Raw genomic sequence first — 19,838 nt, forward strand, 5'->3', positions numbered from 1 at the left:
TGAACACGCCTAATCTTATCGAAAAAGAAAAGCAAAACGAAGGAGAAGGGAAAGAAAGCAAAGAATTTTCGGTACAAGGTAAATTGGGAAAAAAAAGAGAAAAACGACAGAAAAAGCAACTGTTGATAGAAAAGAGGAAAAGAAGAAAACCCTAGGTTTTCCCTTAAGCCCTCAACTCAAAATTTACTAAAGCCCATCGCTTACTGGAACTTGCAGCAAAAATAATCCCATCACTACTACAAGGAATCGAACCCCTAACCCTAAGCATAATCCCTTACCACTTAACCACTAGACCAACAGGCCCATTCTATTAAGTCTTTACTAACAACACCTTAAAAGCCCACTGATCTCAAGTCAGGCTTTATTCCAATAAAACCCAAATTTAGCCTAAATTACAACTTGAACTTAGGACCTCCCAGACACACCCCAGAGCTTAAAATTACTTAACCCAACACATATTTAAGCCAGAAATAACATTAACCACCAATTCAGACACTTTCCAAGCCTAAAAATCGTAAAAAGTCGAAAATCAAAAATTTGGGGCGTTACATGAATTTTCAATTTTTTAAAATTTTCATTGTGACTAAAACTATTTTCTAAACTAGATTTTTCCAACAAAAACCCTATCATTTTGTTCGATATAAGGTAAAAGAAAGGTTGAAGTTTGTGAGAGTATGTTCAATGATTTAACATTGTTACAAAAGGGAATCAATGGCTTAATAGATGAAGGGGCAATCTAGGCCTTCATGGCTAGAATAAACCATGAGCATTTGAGGTACACATTAATAAAGCATCAATGAGAAAAGTTGTATACCTTAAATGAAAATAAACATCGATATGTAGAAACTAAATATTTGAGTGACTTTAGCCAATGATTTACAGTAATGACAAGAAAAAAGAGATCCAGAGTCGATAATAAGGGGAATAGATATATCTCAAAAAGGTTCACTTAAAAGGTCAAGAAGGAACCTTAACCTTAAATTCAATTTGGGAAAGCAACCCTTCTTAGGGAATTTTCAGGCAAGGAAGCAATCGTTGTGGCAAAGCGATGAATTCCACAACAAGAATGATCTCCCATACAATAGATTCCAATGGTATACTCCTCTAAATATTGCTCGAGTACACATCTTAAACCAAGTATCTTGAGAAGGGATATTAAAAGCTCTCATACCAATGAAACCTTTAGACACCTACATGCAATTGAGGGAAAGATACATATTTCCTAGAAAAGTCAGACATAACGCAAAAGAATGCCTGAACTTTATGAATTCCATAGAAAGGGCTAGTAGCTAAGGCTAACTAAAATAGTTGGTAGAGATGCAACCTAACCAGTCGAAGTGTCAAAAGGAAGAGGGATATAGAAGAGGAAAAGCATGTATAAAAAGCAATTGAAAGGGACTATCAACATGATAGTAGGTGCTATGAAGATGTGGGGTATTTGAACATATAGAAAAAGTCCTGAGTCGGAAACAACATGTCTACAGAAGCTCCTATCAAAAAGCCTAAAGGAGAACACAAATGGAGAGTAAACTTTGACGAGAGCAATAATAGGGCAATGGTTGATGAAGATGGTAATAATATTTTGGTAATAAAGGCCACCATTCCTAATCATATGGTGAAAAAGATCTTTATGGACAATGGGAGCGCATAGAAGTGTTGTTGGTGTTGCTAAATATGGTGGTGAAAATAGTAACAAAATAATATATAATTACAAGAATATAATTCTACTACTCGAAAGTATATGAAATCATTGTTGAGTAATAAATTACAAGAATATAATTCTATTGGATGAAGTATTCTAGGAATCGAACTCACGAAGAGATTATAATCACATTGAATAAACCAATAACTAACACAACTTAAGTAATTAAATTTACTAACTGCTAAATATAAAACTAAATAAGATTAACCAAATCAAAGAAGAGAAATTTTTACTAGACTAATTTAATCTAAAGAATCTAACAAAGATAATAATAAAAAATGAAAAGTAATTCTAGAAGAAAATTCGCAAAGATGTAATTGTGAAGAATTATTTTGTTAATGGAACTTAATAATTGATTTCAATAGATCTAGGATTCATAACTAAGATAGTCATCAAGGTGCAGATATCTTGAGTTGGTATATAGCTTACAAGTTTCTAAAGATTTCCTAAGTTAGTGTGTAGCTTATAGGAATTAACTAAATTGTTGGCTATCACTATCATTAATCCCCCATTACCTAAGTTGGATCTTGTAGGTAGCCTCGCAGTTGGTGTATATGTTAGTGAGTTGGGTAACTATCCAATTAGATCACTAATGTTAAGCCAACATCTCATTGCACTCTCCTTTAATTTTTTCCTTAACGTATCTGCCATCTATATTAATTACGAAGAATGATTTGAAATATTAATTTAGTTACAATATAAAACCATATTTAATCTACTTCAATTACTAATCCATAAACTTACAATATCTTTGCCACTTAGAGCAAATAGCTCATAGTGAAATTGAAATCAACACCAAACATAAATAAGAACATAAGCAAATCAAAGAAAACTATTAAAGAAAAGAGAAAAAAACCTTATTCGATTGAAGTAGGAGTCTATTTAATGATATGATTCAAGAGTTGATTGACTCTACAAACAAATTTAAGTCAATGAATTATTAAATTTGAGAGAAAAATGATGAATTTGAATGTAAATAAATTAATTAAAATTTCATATGAAAATTTTATTAAATTTGAAGTAGATTAATATAATGGTAACTCTATTTTTAGATATTAATTCATATAAACTTAAATAAAATAATATTTTTAATTTAAAAATAAAAGTTTTAGTAATTGAGACACAAAAAGAATGTTGAAATAAATTTGTTAGCAATTGAAGTAGGTGTTTTCCGTTAGGTTTGTCAAACTTTTGTGTTAGAAGGGAGTATCAAAGTTTGGTCCACATTTGAAAGGAAACAGTACATGATTTTGGTTCATTTTTATATCTTAAAAAAATATATATAAGTAATATGATTTTGACATTTCGATTCCAGTGCATCTCATCCCAATATTCTTTTGGATAAAAACACTATGTGGGAGTAAAGAGAAACAGGATGAAGGCTTGGTAGATATAATTTGGTCACCAAAACAATGAACACCAAATAATTGCACAGTAAATAACAATGGTTTGGTTTTCATCTTTCATACCACCTTCCATACATGTGCATCCAATAATTACATCTGACAATAACCCAATTATTATATCCAAAATATGAAACTTACAAGAAACCGTCCATCCCATGTGTTGTGAAGAACACGCCATTTAATGCTCCAACGGTCACTGAACGCCACCATCCACCACCTGAACCGACCGCCACCACCGCTTTCACGTGAGCTAGCAGAAGTGGTGCATGCAATGAGGTGGGAGTGGGACAGCAGGCATGTTGTGGTGGGATTTTAATTTCAGTAAGAGAAATGGATGTTTTGGTGAAACTTGGCCTCAATTTATGTCTAACACTTCACCTATATACATCATATAAGTATAAGATGAGAGTTGAATTAATTTGTGTATCTGGAGTGGCTCCTACAAGAACAAGTTCTGGAAAGGGTAGTACTGCGTCTTAACCCTTTACGATGACACTATCAACTCATTCAATATTCAACCGTCTTTTATTTTCCATTTAGAGTTATTTTAATATCACTATTGAGAATTGTTGTGAAAAAGTAATGTTAACAAGTGTTTTTAAAAAATTTAATTTAAGATTCAAGTGTTTAGTATTATTGTTAAAAAAGTATTTTTAAAAAATAAAATATTCATTTTAGATATAGTGTTATAAAATAATAAATAATATTTAAATAATGTTTAAATTAATTAATATTATGATGTTTTAATAAGAATATAAAAAATAATTTATTATAATTTGTTGTTAATATTCTAATAAAAAATAAAAGAAAAAGAAAAAAGAATATTTTGACTTTTTGGGTTAAAAAAGCGCTTCTAAATTGAAAGATTGTATGTTTGGTATTACTTATAAAATAACGGTAAACTAAAAAAGTGGACCCTCCCTAATGCGATAGAAGATAGATTACTAATGGACACAAAACACATGGGGGATTCACTTTCAAGCCTCCAGTTTGTCACAAACAATGAATACCCACCTTACATTCTCATTACTCTATTTGTTGGGTACATCCAACTTTTTAAAATTTTAAAAAAATTATTTATTTTTTTAATTTTTAAGGGGTGAAGGCTTTGACTCTAGTGCTGCCCTAAGCACTTCATCGTCAATAAATTATGAATTGATAGGTGTAGATACTTTACTAAATAAAAATAAAAATTTGGAAGATAAAAATGGAAAGAGTTGAAAGATTTCTCTAATTTATTACATTTAATGACTTAATGTAATGGATTTTAGATTGAGCCTTGTGTGGAATAACTGAGAAAAGTGTGAAAATTTTAGGGATGTATGATGAAAAATTGAATATATTGATTCAAGAGAAGGAGCGAATGAAGTTATTAGTTGATTGGTTTGAAAATGTAGGTTTTGAATGATATTGCAAACTTTTCATACAGAGGAAACTTAGAAAAGGAAAACAATTAATGGGTTTCTGATGGACTTCAGCCCACATAGTTTAAGTTAGAGTAGGGCCAGGCAATTGATGTTTTTTTGCTTTACATATTCATTGCAAAATTAGGGAAATAGTTGGTAGGAGCTGATGGGATTAAAAGCACGTAAAATGAGAGTAAGAGGTACCACATGCCCATTCTTTAACTAAGTCCCATCTCTTTTAGCTTATATTATGTTAAAAGAGAAGGATTGAATTGGTGCCTCAAGACATTAGAGTGTTTTTAACTTTTTACCATTTCTACCAATTGTTTTGTATGTAAATTTTTTATAGATATATTAGGTACATGATTTTTTTTCACCTACATCTAGAGTCTGCCACATTATCAATCCTCAAAATGCTATACAATTGCAATAAATTAGAGAACAAGAACTTCATAAAATCTTCACACAGCCTGAAGAAGTTGACCCTCTTCGTTATAGGCGATCTTTGGAGGCGATCTCATCACCTTTACCCGCAATGCTGCCTGCAAATTTTGCTCCAAACGTGAAACGGGGTTCATGTAGTAGCTTAGAGAATACATATAAATATGTTATTTATTACCTTCTTATCGGAACCAAACTCAATAACATCCGAGGGTCGAAGTCGAGTAGCAACATTTGAAGGTACCCTAGATCTTCTCCCTTCATGCCTGTATATACAGTTGTTTAGTTTTAGAGAAATTTAACGTTAAATAAAGATGGTTCCTCTCTGCTCATCACTTACTCGATATAGGTCCCATGTTCACTCTGCATGTCAATTAGGAAGAATGCACCTTCTTTATAGATGATTTGAGCATGCGTTTTTGATACCTGAGGTGAACGTATCACCACTGATTTTCCTGGAAAATTCTCATTCTTTTCACTTCTGCAATGACCAAAAGTGTATCAACAGAAATAAATTAGAATGAAAGAAAATATTACAGTAATCAGTGGGATTGATTAATGTGTAACCAAACACATACCCTATCACAAACGATTTGTTCTCATCCCTACTTAAACAAATATGTTGTGAGGCAGCTGCTTCGTCCCCAACTGACAATAAGAACCACCTGAAAACAGACAAGAAAGAGAAGAGATATTATAGTGTTGAAAAAACTTTCAGAAAATATGACGAAATTCACATATTTAAGAACTATCATACGCACTCTCCATTAATAGTCTGCTCGAGTGCGTCATTGTCTTCAAACCATGTCCGCAATTGGTCACTTGCCTGAAGAAATTATAAAAATATGTTTCAAATAATTTCCATAGCCATTTATGCAGAATCAGTAGGATGAAAGGCAGCATACCTTGTCTGAGAGTCTGCAACTTAAGGACCTCCCTTCAAGATTTGAGCTGCAAATGAATCGGTTTGAGTTTGAGAAGGAAGAAGAAAAAGACAGAAGACATGCATTTACAAGGTCTAACCTGTTACCACCTAAGACCCAATTGAGCATTATGGGCATTGCTAAGTTGATAAAAAATCTTCCACCAACTCTTCCTGGATGTGGTATCCGAAATTTTGTCAAAAACTGTAAAGCAGGTCAGACGCCATGGTGAATTGGTGATTATCCGTTCAGTTGTTAACTTCAATCATTTTTGCTTACACAAAACGGATTCTTACCGAGAAGGGACCTAGCCCTACACCTAAATAAGCCTTGTAAGTTGAAGCCATGATTGCAGCCATTCTTGCCATTCCATGGATGATGGCAACTCGCAGTCTTCTAGCTCTCTCATAGCTGTGAAATTGAGTCACATGGTAGAATCAGTTTTAGATTGTAGAAAGTAAATGTAGTGGACCAGTGACATCCACTGCATAGGAAATTCTCAGTTCATGAAAATTTTGATGAGTGAATCCATTGACCTTAATAAATTTCAAGGATACAAAAAGTATTACAGACACCAGAACTAATCCTTAAGTTACTCAGCTAATGGTTTACTTAAGAAAATCAGGGAATGCTTAGCTCCAATGTCCAGTCTGATAGTATTTTCTTGATATATTTTGTTGATTCAATATGTTTTCACATCTTTAAAATTTACCCTTTATGAAGTATCTAGAGAAAAGGGAAAAATTTGATATAATACCTCCTTAAAGAGGAAACAACATCAATAGGAGTCCCTGACTCAACACCTTGTTTCCATGCATTATCAAGTTCCAATGCTAATTGGTAACTGTCCTGCAAAGATGATGGAGTAAAAAGTGCATAACTCGGCATCCTTCTGATTACAGGGAAAACATGATAACACTATCCAATTTACATGGTTTTAATTGATATATATATATGTTTATCTTAGGTCTATAAATTGGAACATCGTTTGATCTAGGGCAATGCTTGAAGCCATACCTAAATGGCTTGAACTAGGGACAGGAAAGTGGCTAGAAGTCATACCTCGATGGCCATGCATCCCCCTTGACCCATATTTGGCTGCATTGCATGGATAGAATCCCCAAGCAAGGTTACACGCCCTCTTCCCCAAGTTAGTGAGGGTGTTCGGTCATATATGTCTCGTCGAAGAATTGCATCTTCATCAGTAGCATGTAACAAATCTGTCACATTGTCACACCAATCCCCGAATATGTTAAGTAGCCTCTCCTTTTTACCTGAAAAAGATAAAAAAGAATGTAAAACTTAAATATACTATACCATCTTTGAAATTAACAATCAAGCCTGTATTAGATAGAGAGCATTCAAAAGGAGCATTTCTTTTAGTTGAAAATTTAACAGAAAAATGCATGCATTTAACACTTAAGCAAAAAAAAAAAAAAAAAAAAAACAAAACAAGCATTTGAAATTATCTACCATGGCTATCCACACCACCAGCTGGTTCCTTGTAAAATGCATACCACTGCATCTTTCCAGCACCAACATCTGAGGAAACAAAGTACTGCTTGTGTCCCAAAAATACACGGTACCTTCACAAGAGAATGTTCCAATTAAAAAACTACAAGTAGCAAAGCCCCAAGACAGTCTAATCATATCCCAAGGTTTGACCAAGTGAACACACACTTAACAAATTTAAGTCAATATAGGCAAAAATACATGGAACTTACCCGACAGACTCAATATCAGCAGGCACAAAATCTGCAATACCGGTATAGCAAGTGTAGCCAGAATATACAGCTTCCTTTGGTCCGAACAAGTTCTTCCTCACCTGAAAAGGAACGTTCAACATTTCAAAGGCTGAACAACTAGTTTAGTGAAAGCTTCAAGTTGCATTCAGAAGCTGATTTGATTCGATTACAGAAGATTGAATAAAATAAATTCATGTAGCTAATGAAAGCTCATGCTCTTAACAAACACAGACTATGTCTTGCACATACAATAAATTAAACAAAAAAATGGCACCTTGGACCATATTCCATCAGCTCCAACTAGAAGATCACCATCATAGCGGTTTCCATTTTCCAGTACCACAGTGACCTGAAGAGGCACAAAGGAAAAAACTTACCAAAACCGAACATAAAAGGAAGACTAATAAACTACAAGATTTAAGGGTATAATCTTCATCTATTAGCAACTCATATTACCTTATCTCCATCATCCTGAAAATCAACAACATTGCTCTCATTAAAAATTACGTCTTCCCCAACTGCACGAGCCAGGATTTGTTGCAAAGTCATCCTACTAATAACTCTTGTTACTGGAAGCCCCCTTTCTGCCGCAGGTGTGAACGTATCAAACTTGACATACCTGTTTTAAACCATATATATACCAATACCAATATCAACCTCAACTTTTCTCTTGGAATTCTACCTTTGTTAGTAGAAAGATAACATTCAATTTCAGATTATGCATAAACTGAGTCAAATATATAGGATATAGCAAGCATTAAGCAATTGCAAAGAATAACAGTAGATATTCAAGGCAAACAACAGTAAACAACTCACCAAGTACCGGAAACCCCGTCAACTAATCCATTGATTCTATCACCTGTGACGCACCCTGCTTCCATGAGTTCCTCAGCAACTTCCATATCGATAGCCTCTAAAGCAGCCAATGCATTGCTTTGTATCTGAATTGGACCCCTATATTGCCCCTCACCTCTTATAGCACTCAAATCCTTCTCAAACACCACTACATCAAAACCTTTCTTTTTTGCAGCCAATGCAAAAACCAACCCTCCAATACCACCCCCAGCAATCAATATCTTCAGCTTCGTCTTCTTCTCCAACTGGTTTCCATCCAAATCTTTCGTCTCACTTGATTTGGAAACACTCTGGGTTCCAGCTCCCACTGTAGCTTTGACTTGTAAAAGCCCCTTCTTTTGGTTGTTTGCTTTGCTTCTAAAATGGTAATTGAAATGTATACAAGGAGAGGGTTCTATTGGAATATCCTTAGAAATGGAAACTGGAAACTGAGTTCCTGTGAAAAGAATTGCTGAAGGCTTTTGAAACAAACTTGCTGCCATTCTGCAACCCAAAAAAAAAGACTTTTCAACTTTTAAGGCCAAAATACCAAGAAATTTGGCTTTGCTTATGTTCAAGGTAAATGGAACAGATAGATACTGGACATGGAGAGATACAGAGGGAAGTGACAGATTATAATCAAATTAGTCACCAATGTTAAGCAGAGAAATTGTGGTGAAGCAGCACCGATCATGGAGATCCCACCACATACCCACCATCGGGGGAAGAAATATCTTACACAAATATTAATTTTTTCTGTGGCTGTCTTTCGGTTCTAAAATTATTAAAATATTTCCACTACATAAAAAATTACGGCTTAATGTCAGATTTGGTACTGAACTTTAACAAATCTTTTAATGTGGTACCTAAATTTTCAAAAATTCGGATTTGGTACTTAAACTTTAAATCTGTTTATAATATGGTACCTTTGAATAACGGTGTTAATTTTAAACTTGTCAGAACTTGTGGCCCAACTGCAATGTGCCACATGTCACCATTTGATAGAAAATTTGAATAGTCATGTTAAGGGACCTGAAAATAATTATAACAAGTATTGATAAAAATATTATTATTAATATAAGAAATTTATTATTTTCTTTGGAAAAAAATCTATTACTCGAGGAAGCCTCTATTCTTCTGCAGTATACAACCAACTTTCATAATGACAAGAAATGAAACAGATGGACAGAGTTTGCTAGAGCAAAAATGGAAGCTAATAGTAATGTCGGCATCAAACTCATCCAACTTTGGAAGATTGCTTTGAAGCCCTTTGATGTAGTGCCACAAACAATCTGGAACAAACCCATAAGAAAATTCAAACAAAATTATTCTCATGTTCAAATAAACTGGAACAAATCCAGAAGTGTTCATTAGCAAATCTGAGATTGAAGATTAAAGAAAGAGGGGGGGGGACCCAGAAATGTTCTTTCCTGCTAAACCCAGAACTTTTCTACCCAAAAATGATTACTTAAATCGATTCGTTGTATAAAGGGCTGCTTACAAAATATTACCAAGAATTGTCCAAAAAAAAATTGATGAAATTAGGATTTGAATTAGGCGAAAATAATATAGAAGATGAATTTTAAGAAATTTAAGGAAAAAAAGGATTAACATGATTTATAATGGGAAGAAGAAACATGGTTGAGGGCTTCTTGGACGGTGGTTTCTTCAATTTTTGCAACAAAACCATTCAAAGAGGGTATATTTATTATCAGGTCCTTGATGGAATTGAAATGAGGAAATATCTGACATTAACTGCCACGTGTCACTTTCTAAGTAGGTCACGTGTATTGAGAATATCAACTAAGACAGGTACCACTTAGTAAAACGGACTCAAAATTCAGGTACCAAAATCAAATTTTTAAAAGTTTAGGCACCACGATAAAAGATTTGTCAAAATTCAAGCCCCTAGGCCGTTCCCATTTCTAATGATACATATATAACTTACAAGTTTTGGAAGCAATAAGTCTGTCTCCGCAGAAAATTGGGTGATAGTTTATTATTTAAGAAAAAAATGAATGGTTTAACTTCTTCAGCAATGAGAGTTTTCAAGTAGCAAGAAATAATACGTGGAAGACTATCAACAAATCCCTGTCGCATAATTAGTTATTCCTCAACATTTAATGTAGCATTTGGCATTTTGCAAATGCCATCTCAAATCTCAATGGAGCAAAGCGACCCTTGCCTGAGACGCAAACAAAAAATGGATAATTTTCCTTGCAAGGAATAAATTAACTTGAAAAAGAAAAGAAAATTCAGCTCTCAAAAAAAGTCTAAATGACGACATTTGAGACCATATTCCTTCCTTTTCTAGAATTCAGGTTTATAGGGATCTGTGTTTTACCAGCAGCCAAGTTTCATGCTTTGAGGATGTAAAAAGTTGATACCATAGTTTTAATTGGAGACTTCAACAGGAATATTCCCTACACATTGAAAACTAAGGCTCCACACTATATGATTTATAATCTGAATAAATGATATTGATAATGACATCAGGAAATAATCTTTAGATAATTTAAGTTTTGACAGTGACACTTTTGACTTCCCCACTCCATCTTTTAGTATGGCCTGTACCGCCAATCTGCTCTCGATGGCCTCCCACTCCCAATTGCATAACCCCACTGTTACAAATAAATTACATAAAAGAACAACTTAATGAACCCCGTTTTTGAATAATTGCATGATCACGTACGTATGTATGGATATATATACTCACATCATCATAAGGCAGTCCTCCATACATCCTACCAAAGGGGCGCATTGGACCACCAAAACCTCTAAATGGTCCAGCAGGATTCATCATGAAACTAGGGCCAGCATCATCAACGGGTGTTGCTGAATCTATTGCCACCTGAATACCATATGTAAAATTATAAATCTACATAAGCATTTTATCTGTGTTTTGGAAAATTCGCAGGCGAATATTAAGTTCAAAATAAAAACTTGAATAAAGGAACATCATTGATTGCAGATGAGCAGGCTTCACTATAACTGTAGACCCTGTCTTCAAACCTTACAAAAATGACTTGCACAAGATATCTTGTAACTAGTATAATGTTTTCGGACTAAAACTTATATGCTATAATCCTTGGTAAGTTACCATATGAATTCACAGCAGTAAAATAATAAAATCGCAGTTTGCCAGTCATTTATGGTAGAAAATCATAATTGAGAGTCCTAAAAATCTGTAGAGCATCACCTACTGGAGTTAATCCTCCTAACCAAAATAATGGTTATTATGGTTGGATAAATAAACATATCATCCAAGAACTTGGCCTTTTTGACATTCTATCAAGCATAAACCCATAACTACGAGGAAAAGGTAATCTATCAAAGATCAATTTCATAAGTAAGACAATCAGGTATGAGGCAAGAACATAAAAGTTTGTTTTTGTTACCTGTTGTCCACAAATCTCGTGAGACCTACGAGATACTCTATCTGCAACTCCATCTTCAGCAAAAGTCACAAAACCAAAACCTCTGTGGCCAGATCTCTTGGGGTCCTACATTAAAGGAGCATTAAAACCTTCAAAAGCTAACTCCAATTCAACTCTCATTTATATACGATATTCATCACATTACCTTAGGAACATAAACATCTATTACACGGCCAAATCTACCAAAATACTGACGCAGATCATCAGCAGTGGCTTCCTGAGGAAGTCTGCCAACAAATATCTTTTTGCCCATCCCTCGGCTGGACTCCCCTCCTACTTCAACATAAAAGGAAAATATAACGACGTTAATAAATGATAATTGCATAAATCAAAGTCTCTGCCAAGAAACTTACTTCCATACATGGGGCCAGGATGGTCATACAAGGTAGGAGCACCAAGTGCAGCATACCTAGTGGCAGCAGAAATGTAAGCATTGTATGCACCATACCCCCCCTGTGACATTCTGCCTATTGGCTTGAAGTCATCTTCCTGTCAACAAAATATCAAATTAGTGTCTTTTACAACACATACATTGAGTAAGTATGTGAAATTTCCAGGGAAATAGATCACGAAAACTAATTTGTTCTTCATCATGTACTAATAGATCAAATTTGAACTTTAGGAAGGTAAAACAGATGAACTGTTAAAAGCCTAAACACATGAAAATGATGTTTAAAAAAAAAAAAGACACTGATGTCAACTTGCCTTAGGTGTTGCTCGATCAACTACTACTGTAGAACCACCCAGTTCATGAGCATCAGCCATCAGATTCTCCACAGATTCTGTAACAATGAACAGGTTTTAACATTCTTATCACTGTTAGACATAACAAGAATGGAGGATTAGAACCAGCATATAATTATATTCTATCAAATAGCATATGATTCTAAAAACTCGGAATTTCATTGGGAAAATAGGCAAGGATATAACTTCTAGCACTTTTATCTTGTAGTTGTAAACAGCCAAATAAAATAACCCATAGGTCAACGGAAACATTCAAACCATTAGACGCAGAAAATTAAGTCAAAGGTACTAAGCTAGGTGTATGATAAACAAACCTGCACTAGCAAAAGTGATAAAGCCAATTCCACGATGAGCTTTTGAGACTTGATCCTGCAGAACTCATGCTCAATAATCATCTAAGAAAAGTCTACCAAGAAAGCTAATACATGCAACCATATGCAGAACGCACACATGACCTAATATAGAGAGAGATTACCTTCGGCATGTATAAATCTGTTATCTCACCATACTCCTCAAAATGCCTGTGAAGAAGAATATTTGATTGTTAATATCACTCCTGAAATAGCTGACAACCAACTCCATGTTCAAAGAATAAACAGAAAATAGATAAATAAAAGAAGCACTGCCATGATTCATATAGCAGTTACTTACCTCCGAAAGGTTGATTCATCCACTGATGGTGGAATCCTGGCCACAAATATCCTGGTAACTTTCTTTATGGGAGCTCTCATCTCCTCCTGTTAAGTGAAACAAAAAGAAAGTTATGGGTAAGGAATAGAAAAAAGACTAGTAAATTGAATTTTTTTTCCACAGAGAGAGAGAAAAGGCATCTACTAAAGTTTATATAATCAAACCTTTGGAGTAGCTATTTTAACTTCCAGCATTCTCTCACCAAGAAAATGCTCAATTGATAGCACATTCTGTAGAAAATGGAACGCAAAGCAAGATTATTATCACATGGTCTAGAGTTTTAAGCTAAAGAAAGGAAAAAGAAAACATCAGAGAGAAAGCAGGTCAATGTTTACCTTCGCATCATCAGCCGATGCAAACGTTACATAACCAAAACCACGGGATCGACCCGTAGTTCGCTCCTGGACAATAGAAAAACATAATCAATGAACAACATTAAATAAAAAAAGAATCGAATAAAGAAAAGAAATGAAAGAAAGTTAGGTTATTTAGCAGTTGGTCAAGCTCGCAAACTAGCAATAACACTAGTAGACAAACTTGTATAGAAGAAAGCTTAAAAGAGTTCATGCCCCAGCTTGGGCTATTTAAACATAGAGTGAAGGTTCTAAAAAGCCGATGCAAACGTTACATAACCAAAACCACGGGATTGACCCGTAGTTCGCTCCTAGACAATAGAAAAACATAATCAATGAACAACATAAAATAAAAAAGGAATCGAATAAAGAAAAGAAAGGAAAGAAAGATAGGTTATTTAGCAGTTGGTCAAGCTCGCAAACTAGCAATAACACTAGTAGACAAACTTGTATAGAAGAAAGCTTAAAAGAGTTCATGCCCCAGCTTGGGCTATTTAAACATAGAGTGAAGGTTGTAAAAGTCCTAGTATCCAGCTCGTCTTTAACACATCAGCCACCACTACTTTGAACAAATAATTAACATAAAAAAGCAATTACTGGTTAACTATGAACCTTTTTTACCATCAAGATTTCAAGAGCCAAACAACCTCACAAGAACCTTAGAACATCAAAATGGTCTATTACTGACAGAAAAAAAAACACATACTATGATACTATTTCGCATTTCTCAGAATTCGTGATATCCAGAAAAATTTATTAAACCTACAAACAAAATAAATGAGGGAAAAAAAAGACGGATACCTTCATGACAATACAATCCTCCAAATCACCATATTTACTCATGTATTCCCTCAAACCTTCAGTATCCACCTCCCAAGGGATTCCCAAAACCTAGGAAAAGACAATTCAACAAAATTAGGAAAAAAGAAAGGACCCTGCAATTAACCAAATAACTCACCAAATTAAGAACAGAAAACTAACCACAAGCTTCCGTTCCATCGAGTAAACAGGATAAATTGAGCTGAGAAATGAAAAGCGTTGAAATCCCTAATTCACTCAAAACAAAAGATCTCACAAATCCTCTCTTAAAAAAATCTCTCACACTCTGTCTCTGGCTCTTTCTCTTCCTGCATACAACAAGCACACGCTCTTTCTCACACATAATCATCACCAAAACCGAAATCAAATTCACCACTTTTTTTTTGTAAAAAGAAATTTCAATTCTCAAAACAGAAGATCAATTGTGGTAGTTATTAACAGAACGTATAAGAAAATTTTCTCCTCTTTTTGGCGCTCACTGACCTGACCTTCCCAATCCAAAACCCTAAAATTTGCAGACCCTCTAGCGCTCGCTCGCTCGCTCGCTCCCTCGCTGGCTGGCTGGCTGGCAGGCTGCCGCTTTGAGTCGTTATCACAAATTCGGACATTGGCCTCATTCCCTTCCTATTTTATAGCTACTTGGGCTACAAATTTGGGTGGTACACCGACTGCCATGAGCCAGCTCGGAGTCCACCCACCTGCCTAGCCCTCATGGGTTTTAAAGTACCCAACCCATTGTGCAAGTTTAAATAATAATCCCCAATGCCATTACATATACATAAGGTGAATCATAAACTAAAGAAGGAATTTATCATCAGGAACATTAAATTTCTTTTTGTACTTTGCATATATAATGGAACTTATGACATAAATAGTCAAAAATTTTAAAATTACTGATATTAATACATTATTTATTATAAATGAATGAAAATTTTAAAAACCTCTAAATCAGAATTTTTTTTAAATTAAAATATTAAATTATTTATTTTAGTTAAAAATTAGGGTAAACTACACCACTAGTCATACGATAAGTTTTTGTTTTGGTCACTTAACTAAAAAAATTATAATTTGGTTATTAAACTTTTCAAATTTGTTTTTTATCACCTGACAGTCAAGTGACGCTTTTTTAGTTATTATAATAATAATTTTAGCCCTTATTTTTTATATTTTTGTCAATTTAATCCTAATTATATAGAAAATAATAAAATTGAAATTCTTTTTTTAAATTTTAAAAAATAGATAAAGTGAGGGAAAATTGTTTTGAACCCTCCAAATTTTCTATCTGTATTATCAATATAGAAATATCCAATTCATGTTCTTTGAAAAACATAAAAATAAAAAATAAAAACATTAAGTAAATTTATTGATTCTCTATTTTTTTCCCTTTTTTGTTTCTTGACATGACTTTTTCATTATAAGAAGAAAAAATTTGAATATAGATTTTTTATAATTTGGGTTTTAAGAAAATAATTTAAATTAAAAGAAATTTTGAGTTGAATTTGAAAAAGATAATGTTCTGGCATATTTCGTTTTTATTCTTTTTTTCTAAAAACAATAGCATTAGAGTTTATTTCACAACGCTATGTAATATCAGTTCTAAATGTTCTTCGAGGATATGAAGCTCGATTTGAAAATATTACTAATTTGGTTTCCAAAAATATTGAGGAAGCATGCAATGATCTAATTTTGTTTTTGTTCTATTATTAATTTATTACTGGGTTCTATTAGATGGTAATTTTCTTTGTTTCTCATACATATTAATTCTTCAACAACATTATTTTCAAGATTTTATTTTTCTAGAATTTGTATATAGAATTTCTATTTGTTTAAATAATTTTGAGTTTTTAATAATTTTTATATAGAACCAGAGATAAATTAAAAAATATATATAAAATTGAGGACTAACATTATTTTTATACCACTTAAAAAGTACCACTTGATAGTGGAGTGACCAAAAAATTAACTTTAAAAAGCTTAATGTCTAAGTTGTAACCCTTTTTTAGTTAAATAATTAAAACGAAAACTTACCTATAGTTTAATGGTTAATGGTGTAAATTACCTTAAATTTTAATATGCTTCTGAAAATTGACAATAAGAACATTGTTTTGACTCATAGCTCTAAGATTACTAGCATGAATAAGCCAGCTTCAACACCACCTAGACTCTTAATCATAGACAGACTTACACTGACCACAACATAAAAAAAAAAAGGGATGAACCTGGTCTGTCTATTTGTACCCATTGGCTTAACTCACTCCTAACCTTCCTAGACACTACGAAAAACACATAATGAAAACTACCTGGTCAATGCGGTACAAGGGAACGAGAAAGGGGTTTGATAAGGAGTTTGGGAATGTCCCGCTTACATCAAGTTTGGAGTCAGGACAATATGGATACGAGACTATTGATTGAAGTGATGTAACGACCTAAATTTCATTGGTGTCGGAATAGTGATGTGAGATCACTAAATCCGACATGTGAGTTTAGATATTAGTAAGAAAAAGTTAAGTGTGATTTTAGAAATGTTTTTGAATTAGTGAAATTGTGAATTAAAGGAAATTTTTAGATAAAATGAGATAAAAAAGAGGTATCTAGACCTCTAATTCCTAAACCGAGCCATAAATATTTTTAGAAATATTTATGAAATGTTACTAAGTTAGTATTAAAGTTTTGTTAAGAAATTTTAACATTTTGATAGACAATTGAATAAAAAGGACTAAATTGAATAAGATGTAAAACTGTGGGAAGTGATTAAATAGCTTAACTAATAAATAAGATGGATTTAAAGAGCAATTTGACCCAAAATAAAATGGGCTGGACGGTTAGGTAAATATTAGCTGAGAAATGGTGTGAACTAAGCGTAAATTGGTAATTTAGTTAAAATTGAATAGTTAAAAATTGGATTAAATTAGGAAATCTAGAGTTTTCTTCATTTTCTTCATCCTATCTAGCAAAAACACCATTGAAGGGTTCTTTTAAGTTGGTCTCTCATATTTTTACAACATGTAAGCTCAATTTTTTTATTATTTCTTGTAAGTTTTTGTTTTTGAGACTTTTACAACTAGGTCCACTTGTTTAATTCATTAGTTTTTTATTTCATGGGTAATTTTGATAGTTTCCATGAATAAGTGATGAAATTTTATGATGATTTATCATGGAATTGGGGTTTTAATTTTATTATATGATGATTTTATGAAGAGATTTTTATAGGAATTGATTTTTAGAATCTAATTGTGAAAGTTGTTGGAATTAGGGTTTTGTGTTAAAATTTTGAATGTTAAAGGCTTTGAAGTAGTTTATAATGTCTTGATAAAGTGTTATTTGAGGGGAATTAGCTCAATTGATGAATAAATTGAGTAGGGACTAAATTATAAAAATTAAAAAGTTTAAGGTAATAGTACAATTTTAAAAATTAAAGGGCATAAATTGTGAAGTAGAATAGAATTGAAATAGATGCTAATGAAGGAATGATTTTATAATTATAGATAAAGAAAACGAAGTGAATCGTGGAAAGGAGAAATTGCAAGAATAGTCCTTGAATTTCTACGACTTTTACAAATTTGCCTAGGTAAGTTCATATGGCTAAATTCAATGTTTTGGTAGGTAAATTTCATACATGTCATAGTATATTATGGAATATGAATGTCATTAAACCGTGATAATTGTGAAATAATATTTGAGTAAAAGTGCAAATTAAGTGGGACGATGGAATTGGGTACTTTTGTTCTGTGTTCAAGATGAATTGACGGAAAAGACCATGGTTAGACCATGGCAATTATAAGACCATAGCTAGACTATGGCATCGGTGTGATGAGATATGTGCTTCCGTATAAGACTATAGCTAGGCTATGGCATCGGTGAGATTTGATTATTGGCTTCCGTATAAGACTATATCTGAGATATGGCATCGGTGATATATGTGCTTCTATGTAAGACCATATATGGGATATGGCATCAATGTGATTTGTGATCCGTGTAAGACCATAGCTGGGTTATGGCTTCGGTGTGTGACATGTGACTAAATGCAAGACCATATTTTACTATGACATTGTGATAACGAAGTACTCAATTCCGTAATTATTTCCTAAATTGGATAAGAAAGGTAAGTGATAAATGAGCCCAATAGAATAAAAAAATTTGTTATTATGTGACATTGAATCAAAATAAGTGAACTTATAATTGAATTTGTGATTGACAGGAGGAATCAGTGAATTATATAATATATTATTATTGTTAAATGTTCGGTAAGATTTATTTTCTATACCTATGAGCTTATTAAGCTTCTATAAGCTTACTTGTGTATGTTTATTTATCTTGTAAATTACCGTATATGCATTCGGAGGATCGGATCTACATCGAGGATCACACTATCTAGATTTACTCTGGCAGATTTTGTTAAACAACATTTTGGTTTATATGGCATGTAAAGAGGTCGATTTGATAATGTAATAGGATGAACGATTAAGTATGCAATGTAGTTTGAATGTGTTAGTTATAATAGATAATGAAATATACATGTTTTGGCTTTAATTGGCTAATTGGTTGGACTTTATTGGAATATAAATGTGTTTTTATGCAGGAGGTTAGTATGAGGGTGAGAAAAGTGATCTTAAATGGCCTATTTTTGCCCACACGGGTAGGCACACGAGCGTGTGTCTACACACGGCCTACCATATGGGCATATGATAAGGTCATGTGTCCCCTGCAACTTAAAAATGAGAAACAAAATGTCCAGGTTTAGGCACAGGGGCTAGCACACGGGCGTGTGGCTTGGCCGTGTGACGCACACGGGCTTTAACATGACCGTGTGATATGGCCGTGTGAAGTCTGCACCTAAAACTTGAAATTTAATTATCACACGGCCTAGCAACATGGGCGTGTGCTCAGGCCGTGTGACTCAAGTTTCTTCTTAAATACAAGTCAAATAGCTCCATGGGCTTGGGACACGGGCATGTGTGACTACACGGCCTACCCACATGGGTGTGTCCCTATCCACACGGGTGTGTGACCCTGTTTTATGAAAAAAAACTTTATTAAGTTTTCTCAAAACTCTAAAAGTTCTTGGTTTGGTCCTAAGCTATCTCCAACGTATGTTTGAAGCCTCATAGGCCCGTATAAGGAACTTTAAGCATGTGTTTGAATAATATTTAATTTGGAATGAGTTTTATGATCCGAATTTGTGTATGTTTAATTGTGTTTAAGTCTGGTAATGCCTAGTACCCTGTTCCGGAGCTAAATACGGTTAAGGGGCATTACAAGTGAAGTTTGGAATCATTGTGGTTTTGTATCTTCAAATTACCAAATTGGATAATCACCAAGGCCTTTCAGCAGTTTGACG

General features: G+C 33.6%; 2 protein-coding genes across 6 annotated transcripts; both read right to left on the reverse strand.

The window, feature by feature from the left end:
* Nucleotides 1-4,808: 4,808 nt before the first annotated feature.
* On the reverse strand, nt 4,809-9,336 carry LOC107897837 (zeaxanthin epoxidase, chloroplastic). Of its 2 annotated transcripts, XM_041081576.1 has the most exons (16): nt 9,110-9,236; nt 8,440-8,961; nt 8,080-8,242; nt 7,898-7,972; nt 7,603-7,703; nt 7,352-7,464; nt 6,941-7,152; nt 6,636-6,727; nt 6,175-6,289; nt 5,979-6,082; nt 5,861-5,906; nt 5,717-5,781; nt 5,534-5,620; nt 5,296-5,436; nt 5,134-5,221; nt 4,809-5,056 (listed from the first exon to the last, which is right to left on the reverse strand). In XM_041081576.1, the coding sequence occupies exons 2-16, from the start codon at nt 8,958-8,960 to the stop codon at nt 4,976-4,978; spliced, it is 2,004 nt and encodes a 667-aa protein (XP_040937510.1). In that variant the 5' UTR covers nt 8,961; nt 9,110-9,236; the 3' UTR covers nt 4,809-4,975. The 2 variants fall into 2 exon arrangements, with proteins under 2 accessions (XP_040937510.1, XP_016678906.1); XM_016823417.2 differs by having other exon boundaries at nt 8,440-9,336.
* A 1,492-nt stretch (nt 9,337-10,828) lies between these two features.
* LOC107897845 (heterogeneous nuclear ribonucleoprotein 1) lies at nt 10,829-15,322 on the reverse strand. 4 transcript variants are annotated; one of them, XM_041081581.1, is made up of 14 exons: nt 14,984-15,322; nt 14,663-14,808; nt 14,483-14,572; nt 13,664-13,729; nt 13,493-13,558; nt 13,290-13,375; nt 13,114-13,159; nt 12,953-13,007; nt 12,600-12,676; nt 12,248-12,383; nt 12,040-12,167; nt 11,856-11,960; nt 11,174-11,308; nt 10,829-11,078 (listed from the first exon to the last, which is right to left on the reverse strand). In XM_041081581.1, the coding sequence occupies exons 2-14, from the start codon at nt 14,678-14,680 to the stop codon at nt 11,016-11,018; spliced, it is 1,071 nt and encodes a 356-aa protein (XP_040937515.1). In that variant the 5' UTR covers nt 14,681-14,808; nt 14,984-15,322; the 3' UTR covers nt 10,829-11,015. The 4 variants fall into 4 exon arrangements, with proteins under 4 accessions (XP_040937515.1, XP_040937514.1, XP_040937513.1 ...); XM_041081580.1 differs by having other exon boundaries at nt 14,989-15,192; XM_041081579.1 differs by having other exon boundaries at nt 12,040-12,170; nt 14,989-15,192.
* Nucleotides 15,323-19,838: the final 4,516 nt, after the last annotated feature.

Source organism: Gossypium hirsutum, chromosome A11 (genome assembly GCF_007990345.1).
Source record: "Gossypium hirsutum isolate 1008001.06 chromosome A11, Gossypium_hirsutum_v2.1, whole genome shotgun sequence".
Lineage (NCBI taxonomy): Eukaryota > Viridiplantae > Streptophyta > Magnoliopsida > Malvales > Malvaceae > Gossypium > Gossypium hirsutum.